Raw genomic sequence first — 10,340 nt, forward strand, 5'->3', positions numbered from 1 at the left:
AGTTTTCATAGGCAATGGTCTTGCTATTAATTGCAAATGTTTAATTAATGACTCTGCGAGACCATTATGAGTATGAACATGGGCAACGGAGTGTTCAACTCTTATCCCAATTGCTAAACAATAATCATTAAATGATTGGGATGAAAACTCTGCAGCATTATCAAGGCGAATGGACTTAATTTGATTATCAGGAAAGTGTGCCCTTAACCTTATTATTTGTGCCAATAATTTTGCAAATGCCAAGTTACGAGATGACAATAGGCACACATGAGACCATCTAGAAGAAGCATCTATTAGAACCATAAAATATCTAAATGACCCACTAGGTGGGTGAATAGGTCCACAAATATCCCCATGTATACGTTCCAAGAACGCACGGGACTCAATCTTAACTTTCATTGGTTATGGTCTCACAATTAACTTGCCTTGATAAAAAGCAGTACAAGAAAATTCACCATTTAAAAGAACTTTTAGGTCTTTTAGCGGATGTCCATTCGAATTTTCTATAATTCGTCTCATCATTATTGACCCAGGATGTCCTAGATGATCATGCCAAAGTACAAATGTATTGAAATCAGTAAACTTCTTATTTACTATAAAATGTGCCTCAATTGCACTAATTTTTGTCCAATACAAGCCAGAAGATAAAGCAGGGAACTTTTCTATAACACATGTCTGCCCAGAGACATACTTGGTGATACCAAGATATTCAAGATTTATTTCATCCATTGATTGGATATGATAACCATTTTCACGGATATCTTTAAAACTCAACAAGTTTCTCTTAGATTTTGGAGAAAACATAGCATTATTTATGATGAGTTTAGTTCCCTTGGGCGAAATTACAATGGCTCTTTCAAAACCCTCAATGATATTAGTACTACCAAAAATTGTAGTAACATTTATTTTACCCATACTTAAATGAGAAAAATATTTCTTATTTTTGAATATCGTATGTGTTGTACCAGAATCAATCAAACAAATATCTTCATATTTCGATAATAGGTTCTTAGAATTATCCATATCTTCACATGAAATGACATACACAAAATAAATATATATTAAATATTAGTGTTGTCAAAAGGGTACAATATATTCAAAGGAATAAATTAATAATTAAATATTAGAAATTAAGCCTTAATTTATTGTTTCCTCTAAGTCAAAAACGAGTTGTAAGGAAAATAAAATAAAATCATTAGTTAATCCTAGTTAATAACAGATTGCATGTTTTTAACATTAGATCAAGTTAAAGACCTAATATAATACAAACACATGATAAATCCTAGTTAATATCAGAATTTATGTTTTTAACATTAGACCAAGTTAAAGACCTAATAAAATACAAACACGTGATAAAGTTTAGTATTTGACTAACTCTATCATATTAGAATCATATAAATAAATCAATGAAAAATATATATTATTTTATTAAGAATTAAGGAACAAGCTAATGAACGACTAAACTAATTTAAAATACTAATACTCATGCAAACAACTATCATTACATGAAATTTATTAATAAATACTACCAAAAAAAATATCACTCTTCCATGTTCACAGAACCATCACCAATTAAGTGATCTATTTTTCCTTCAGGATGTGCGAAGAAATCTGCTACATCCAAGTGCGTGATGTCAACTTGATTTTCAGAGATAAAATTTGACTCAGGATTTTTTTCTTTCTTCTTTAGTGATTCTTGATAAAGCTCAACCAAGTGTTTGGGAGTACGACAATCACGTGCATAATGACCTCTTCCACCACATCGAAAACAACCTTCCCTAGTTGCTTCACGTTTCTCATCCTTTCTTTTTTCCTTTTTATTTGATGAATGATTAATGCCAGGAATAGAATTACGTTCTTGACCATAATCACGACCACGACCACGTCCACGTCCACGACCACGATTAGGACCGCGACCTTTTCCACGCCTAGCATGGTGGGCGTACGCCTCATTCACTTCAGGAAGTGGTTCAGATCCAGTAGGTCGATTCTCATGATTTTTCAATAATAAATCATTATTTTGCTCGGCCACAAGAAGATGAGAAATTAGTTCAGAATACTTTTTGAAACCTTTCTCTCGATATTGTTGCTGCAAGAGCACATTCGAGGCATGGAAAGTGGAGAACGTCTTTTCCATCATATCAATCTCACTAACCGTTTCTCCACATAATTTCAATTGAGAAGTGATTCTGAACATGGCAGAATTATACTCATGTATAGACTTAAAGTCTTGTAGCCTTAGATGCATCCAATCATATCGTGCCTTTGGATGTATGACCATCTTCAAGTGGTCAAATCTTTCTTTTAGGTTTTTCCACAAAACAAGTGGATCATTAACTGTCAGATATTCGATTTTCAGAATCTCATCAAGATGATGACGCAAGAATATCATTGCTCGTGCACAGTTTGATTTGATGCCTTATTTTCTTCTTTTATGGTGTCTCCAAGACCCATTGCATCAAGGTGGATTTCAGCATCCAACACCCATGAGAGGTAGTTCCTGCCCGAACTTTGAAGGGCAGTGAACTCTAGTTTTGTAAGATTGGTCATTAAAATTAAAAAAAAAAGAATAAATAATACCTTTATTAATTCTTCAAATCTAACCTTCACTTTTGAGAAACTAGAGTCTCGTGCTGGTAACCTGTTATAGAACTATAGAATAAGAAGAAGAAACTAGAGAGAAAAGAAGAGAAGACTTGTTATTTCTTTTGATGAATTAATTTACAATGAAGAGGACCACTCTATTTATAGGAGAAATCTAACTTGGTCCCCAAGTAGGAGGACTCTTTAACTATATTCAAAAGAGGACTCCATATGATAGACATTAACTATAATACAAATACTTTATAACAATAAAATGTTTTTGTACCTCCAAAAATCATCTTTATTTTTCACAATTTTAACCTATAACTAATGAATTTAGGACTAAAAATGTGGATAAAATTATTTGTTTAAATCTTCCCTTCCAAAATTTCCCAAAAGCACAACCCTATCCTTCAGCAATAGCTGCATAAATGTGTTCTTTTCTCGCTTTAACTCTGTCTTTTTCCTTCTCTTTCATCTACTACACATTGAAATAATATCGGGTAAGTAATTTTTTTTTTTGGATCTGTATTATTTCTTCCTTTACATCTCGAGAATCTTTAATTTTGTAGTGATTTGACTATATGATATAGATGAATGGGTGAATCTTTTTCCTACAGATTTTATTATTAGTTACTGATTGTTTGATGCCATAGTAGTTAACATTAATTGGGAGAGGGATGTCTAGACCGAGTAAGGGGTGTTAGGGCAAAATACAAGTGCATCCCTAAGTGGGTTATTGAATATTACACCAAGTCCAGTTGTAAAATTGGTATTTAAGAGCCCTTTGGAGTTCATTTAAGAGATCAAGCCTGAGAAATATGGTATTTGTAAAGTTGTTTGATCTGACAGTTGGAAAAAATGGATTTGAATTCCTTCAAGAAAAACACAAGCATTCATCGTGTAGTTGCATGATATTAAATAAAGGTGTCATCATATATGCATAAAAATTGTTCTACCTGAAAAGAGAATGCTCGTAAGTAGTGACATCCATATGTTTTATCTATATACTAAGTGATTGTTTAGTTTAGCGCAATGTTGTAGATTAACTCTTGATTTTCAAGGAGAAACTCTAAAATGATAAATGTTCCATGAACTTGTTTAATTATATTGTGATATTTACTTTGCTAAAATAAAGTGTCATCTAAGTTGCACGAAATCTTCACTTTCGATGTCGCACCCGTGTCAAATTCTCTAAAACTACACTACATTTGAAGAATCCCACACACAGGATCATTTAATTACCTTTTTGAAGAGTACGAATAACATAGAGTGCCCCTATATTGTTTGATTAAAAGATGCATCACAAAATTCAAATGGTACACATGAATTATAATTTAGAACAAAGTTGAAAGAATTTAGAAGACTCAAAAATTTAAGTTTTACAAGAATAATATTGCCTCTGTGGGCAGAAACACCGCTATGCTTTTATATTACAGTTCAAGTAAAATATTTTAGAGACATCTCTATATAGACACAACATGTGGCAGTGGAGATTCTGACCAATTTGTAAGAACTACTACTCTTTTTCTTGTTTATAACTTTATAGTTAGTCGCTTGCAATTATGCAGATCCCAGTTTCTAAATTGTTTGTTAGAGAGCTGCTAACTTCAATCTCTAGGGTTATGAAATTTTAGATTACAAGATATTTATTAGTGTTGATGTTGGGATCACCGAACTAGTCCATATGTCATTGATAACTTTGTACACTCTCGATCTCCCTTTCAAGTGTTAATTTTCTTATAAAATTTTTCTTTAATTTCAAATTCCTTGCCTCTAATTTTTATTTTATTTCCTGAATATCCTGTTTATTCTTCTCAATATCCATCTTGTGCGTAGAGCCAAATTCTTTTGTTCATCACTGCAGAACTTTGTCTCATTGTTACTTTAGTTGTAAACTAAAAACAATATCTGCCACTATGTGACTACTTCTATGGATGGTTAGTTGCTTAGAATTGTTTAACATTAAAAATATTTACTGAAAGAGATTTACAATGTGAAAGATAACTGTGTTTTATTTTCTTATCAGTTATTATACTTCAAACTCATTGATGGCAATATGTACCTTTTTCTTATTTATAATACTAACAAGCTTTTACAGTACATATATCTGGTCTAGACACTTCTAATATGAAACTATACATACTTAATTAGAATTCTAGTAGTTATTCTCCTCTTGGCAGAGTGTACTTTTGGTATCTTTAGGTGCAATGTAATGGAAGCTTTGTACAGTCGATATGCAGGAACATAATTGGTACAGCCTACCGAAAGGAAAATATTTTATAATAGCACCTTGCTATTCACCTAAGTATCTTTGAGTTCCCTAACTAGGTGGAATTTTCAGGCTTTGCCACAAAATATAGAGTTATCGAACCAGGTTCTGATTCCCCTTTTTCGCGCTTCCGCATCATAGACACATCGATCTAGGACTGCAGAGACAATTCAAATATTTTTGTAAGGTTGGGGCCATTCCCTCTAGACACGATATAGACATAGATCAGCCACAAGTTTGAGACTTTTCTGTGGGATTGACTGAACAGAACCCTCCTTTTGTAGGCTACCTCTTTTTGTGTATTGTAGTTAAATGAATTGGTCAGACATGATGCTTTGATCTGTCATCACTCTTTGAAAGATACTTATGCACATTTCATAGGTTAGCCATGGTGTTCAGTGTTTCTTGGCTATGCTTTCTTTGCACCCTTATTTCACTTGAATTGATGCACTTATGTTGAGCGTCTTTTTACCTTCATGACATAGTGATAAAGTCCGCTTATACTTTACTCCCTCCAGACTACACTTAGTGTAATTTCACTAGGTATCTTTTTTCTATCACGAGGAAAAAAGATTGAAAAGCTCCTCCTTGTATTGAATTTTGTATATTAACAAATAATTTAGTTTTTGAAATGAATACTTTATTGTATCACTTTCTTATTTGGTTTTTTTATGTTATTGTAGCTTATGGAGGAGTGACGAAATCAAAATTGATGGGGACATGAATTATTTTTTTTCTCTCTTGGGTACATTGATAAAGTTGAGTAAAATGATGTTTCACTATTTTGAACGATATTGCTAAAACTTTATTAATTTTTTCCCCTAAGATGTTGCATTTAATGCAGAATTTAAGATATTCTAATACAATTGTCTTTATAATGGATGTCAAAAATGGATTCTCTAGTAATTATGAATTATTGTGGCCGAGAAGGTTTGTGGCAACATTTTTAATAAGTAATTCCACACAAATAATAACATTTTCATTTCCATAGCAAATGGAGAAAATGTCTTGCTACGATTTATATCTCGTGACAAATATCACTTAATTTTAGCCATGAAATTTAGATGTTGCTCAACATATACTCTTATAATTGCCTCTATCAAGAACATGGCTAAAACAATTCATTTTTTGTAGCAAATGTAGAATTTTTTTAGCTATAGTATTGTATGTTTCATGGTTGAATAAGGATTCTTAGCTATTGTATGAAAATATTTGTGTCAAATATTTTAATTTATCGCTATGGATTTTTTAATTTGTAACTAGATGTGAGTAATATTGCCACGAGAATAAATTATACAAAGAGCCATAAAATTTGAATTTGCGTGGCCAATAAAATAATATATTTTGCTACAATAGAACAAATTGTGGCTACTATATGAAAAGAGCTACAAAAGTTATCTGTTGTGGCACAAGAATAAAATATCTGTTATAAGTATATATTTGGTGGCAAAAACTATTTATTGTTGTCGTTACAACACAATTTATTTTGTAGCAGTAAGTATAAATTCTTAGCCACAGACAATGTAAAGTATGTTGCTAACTATTAGCCACGCTACATCTTGTTACAAATGCTATGGAAAAAAAAATGTAGCTAAAGTGTTTAGCTCATATTTAGCTAGAACAAATTCATAATTGCAGTTCTGGACAATTTTTTTGTAACATTTATCTATAAGGAGGTAAACCTGCAGGATTTAAACTGTGCATAAGATTTTCATATTTACTTTGATCTTTCGGATCAATTATCTCATCACTAGCTTGATAAATTTTTGGAGGTGTCAAATATTGTGTTATTAGCATATTTTTTTTTATCTCATAGACGAAGTCATTTTTTGTTATTAAGATGATGCAAGAACTAACGATTGAAGTATTTGAATGATATACACACAAATTTGGATAAGCAACTTTGAATAATAGTGCAAAGATTCTTGTTCGTTAGTGAATGGAATAATTAAAGAATTTGAATAGTGATTTTTACTTTATTATTTATTTTAACACTATTAATAACAGATAGTATTAAATAATATTAGTATTTACTGTGTACTAATCCTAGTCCTATTAGGATTAGTACTCCTTAATCCTAGTCCTATTAGGATTAGTACTCCTTCCTATATCTCCTATATATATCTCCCATGTATTCCCTTATTAGGTTAACACTTCAATACAATCAATATTCCTTCATGGTATCAAGAGCCAGAAAACCTAGATCTTCTTTTCTCTAGGTTTTTTCTCTCTATAGGGCACCGATCGTTTCCTCTCTTCTCTTGGGCAGCGGCAGCCATGACAACCGAGGTGGATCCTCTCGATTCACTTCCTTTTGGCGTTAAACTCCTTCTCAGGCATCTTCATGCCCTGATTCCCGAAAAATTATCAGACATAAATTACCCTACATGGAAAATCACCTTCTTACAGCCCTTGAGGCCAATTACCTTCTCAAATACGTCGATGGAAGCACAGAACCGCCGCCCACAGACATATCAGAAAAAACCAATCCGGCCCATGCCGCCTGGAAAGCCGTGGATGGCCAGATCCGATCATGTTTGACTGCGGTCATCTCTCCCACGGTTCAGAAACACGTCCGATCCTACCCAACTGCTTCAGCCCTGTGGACGGCCCTCGCTACACGCTATGCATCAATTTCCCACTCTCATATTTTTCAATTGTGTGATCGTGTCCACACAATTACCAAAGGCACGAAAACTATGGCGGAGTATTTAGACGAGGTCTTCACCATCATCACAACCCTCGATACCGTGAACGAAATCATTCCCGAAAAAGGCGGTTCGCATCAGTCCAACGCCCGTTGACCTGGCTACTCTCTCCTCGTGGCTAAAAAGTGAAGAAATCAACGTGGATCTGGAGAGCAAACTTCTTCTCCGAGAAGCCGCTGTTATGGAGCCGGCCACCGCCCTCACCGCAAGCCAGAACTATCGCGGGGGGCGTGGTGGCGGCCGGCAGGGGAGCCGCGGCGGCTACGGCAGAAACAGCGGAGGCCGCGGGCGCGGCGGTCGGCAGGGCAGTCGTCCGCCGTACGACGGTCAGCAGCACGGCAGCAACAACAGCCTGCACTCCTTCGGCAGCGGCGGGCAGTCATCTTCCAGCGGCGGGCAGGGCACTTACGAGCGGGATCGTCCAACTTGTCAAATCTGTCAGAAAACAGGACACACCGCTGTTCGTTGCTGGTTTCGGTATGAGGAGAGCCGAAATAGTGATAACCGTGCCAATTATGCATCTCAAGCCGGCCCTTCCTCTGAATGGCTGTTGGATACTGGGGCCAACATGCACGTTACTTCTGATCTATCCAAGCTTAACGCTCCAAATCCATATCATGGCTCCAATGGTATTACTGTTGGCAACGGTGAGTCCCTTAATATTTCTCACACTGGCACGGGTACCATTAAAACCCCCACCGCTATCTTTCACCTAGGTAACCTTACCCACGTCCCTTCTATTAAATCCAATCTCCTTTCAGTTCACCAATTCACAAAAGACAATAATTGCTCACTCTTGTTCACCTCTAATGATTTTCAGATCCTAGACAATACTACCAAGAGGGTGATTTTTCAGGGCCCCTGTGAGCATGGTCTGTACGTTCTTCCTGGCACAAGTTCGTCTGCCCACCCAGTTTCAGAAAGCGTTCCTGTGGCTCCGGTGGCTCTTTCGGCTGATGGCCACAGTCTGTTGTGGCACAGTCGTCTGGGTCACCCGTCTACTCAAATAATAAATTCTTTAATGTCTCAATTAGGTTTTTCTTCCATTCATGTAAACAATTGTGACTCCTGTTCAATTGCTAAATCTCATAAATTACCTTTTACTTTATCTGAGAAGCGTACAACTGCACCTTTTCAACTTATTCATTCTGACCTATGGGGTCCTACTGCTGTTCCTTCATTTGCTGGTTTTCGCTATTATATTTGTTTTGTGGATGATTTTACAAAATACACTTGGTTGTACCCACTAAAACACAAATCACAGGCATACACCACCTTTGTCACTTTTGAAAAAATGGTCAAAACACAATTCAATTCTCATGTTAAACTTTTTCGAAGTGACAATGGAAAGGAATATGTCAATAACATCTTTGGCCAGTTTCTGCAATCCCTGGGAATTATACATCAAACCTCCTGTCCATACACTCCCGAACAGAATGGGGTGGCTGAGCGTAAGCATCGCCATCTCATTGAAACGGTGGTTACTCTTCTACATCAATCTCATCTCCCTGTCTCCTTTTGGGTAGAAGCTCTAGCCACCGCAAACTACCTCATTAACAGAATGCCCAGTCACACTCTCTCCAACAAATCACCCTATCAACTCCTTTACCAAGAACTTCCCAATTATACCAACCTCCGCGTCTTTGGGTGTCTTGCCTACCCTTGGCTACGCCCTCATATTACTCACAAATTACAACCCCGATCCCGTCCTTGTATTTTTTTGGGCTATCATCCTACCTCCAAGGGTTATCGCTGTCTTGACCCACAAACTCATAAAGTCTACATATCTCGTCATGTCAAATTTGTCGAAAATGAGTTTCCCTACGAGTCTATTTCCTCCTCCACAAATACATCATTCATTGGCGTCCTTCCCCTTTTTCCAACATACTCACAGGGTCCCTCACCACCTTCCCCCACACCTCCACCCACTACCCAACCACCCCTCATCACCCCTTCGACCGTCACCCACAATACACCTGCAACCACCACCCACACCCACAACCAACCCGAACCACCCCATACCCACAACATCTCCAACTCGATCCGTTTTGGGTCCTTCCCGGCCACCCCCGAATCACCACCGCCCGTGCCACCCCCCAATACTCATCCCATGTTAACCCGTGGCAAAGCCGGTATCTTTAAACCCAAAACCTTTCAGGCTACCATACTACCAAATACACCCCTTCCCGATAGTGAACCAACAACCTACTCTGTTGCCTCAAAAAATGCTTATTGGTGTCATGCTATGGATGACGAGTTTAAGGCTTTGACTGACCAGAAAACTTGGGTTCTTGTACCTAAGCCCCATGAGCGGCACCCAGTGGGCTGTAAATGGGTGTACAAAATTAAACACAATGCGGATGGCAGTATTTCCAGGTACAAGGCTCGTTTGGTTGCTAAAGGCTTCAATCAGGAGTATGGGCTTGATTACTCCGAGAAATTCAGTCCTGTTATTCGGCAGGAAACCATTCGCCTGGTACTGTTACTCGCCGTGCGCAACAATTGGCTCATCAATCAGTTAGATGTTTCCAATGCTTTTCTTCATGGCATGCTTGATGAAACTATATACATGACGCAACCACCGGGCTATGTTGATCCCCGCTTCCCTCAACATGTTTGTAAACTCCAGAAGTCTCTGTAAAGGCTCAAGCAAGCCCCCCGTGCTTGGTACACATGTCTGAAAACGTTCCTCCAGGGACTCGGCTTCACGTGTTGCGTGCACGACACGAGTCTGTTTACTCGACATTCAGCACACGGTACAGTCATTCTTCTTGTCT

The 10,340-nt window shown here is 37.0% G+C and overlaps 1 protein-coding gene and 1 long non-coding RNA gene across 2 annotated transcripts; one reads left to right on the plus strand and one right to left on the minus strand.

Annotated features, from left to right (window-relative positions):
* Positions 1-1,540: 1,540 nt before the first annotated feature.
* LOC107013556 lies at positions 1,541-2,392 on the minus strand. The gene is made up of 2 exons (XM_015213438.1): positions 2,071-2,392; positions 1,541-1,956 (listed from the first exon to the last, which is right to left on the minus strand). Exons 1-2 carry the CDS (start codon positions 2,390-2,392, stop codon positions 1,541-1,543), a joined length of 738 nt encoding a protein of 245 aa, XP_015068924.1.
* A 549-nt stretch (positions 2,393-2,941) lies between these two features.
* On the plus strand, positions 2,942-5,761 carry LOC107013973. Its single transcript, XR_001456170.2, has 2 exons — positions 2,942-3,086; positions 5,539-5,761. It is a non-coding gene; the product is annotated as an uncharacterized LOC107013973 (long non-coding RNA).
* The last annotated feature ends 4,579 nt before the right edge of the window (positions 5,762-10,340 follow it).

Source organism: Solanum pennellii, chromosome 3, assembly GCF_001406875.1.
Source record: "Solanum pennellii chromosome 3, SPENNV200".
In the NCBI taxonomy this organism is placed as follows: domain Eukaryota; kingdom Viridiplantae; phylum Streptophyta; class Magnoliopsida; order Solanales; family Solanaceae; genus Solanum; species Solanum pennellii.

Coding starts and splice junctions, on each gene's coding strand:
- LOC107013556 (XM_015213438.1), bottom strand. CDS start 2,392: ATGATATTCTTGCGTCATCATCTTGATGAGATTCTGAAAATCGAATAT. Junction 1,957..2,070: donor GCAACAATATCGAGAGAAAG/GTTTCAAAAAGT, acceptor CACTTCCTGAAG/TGAATGAGGCGTACGCCCAC.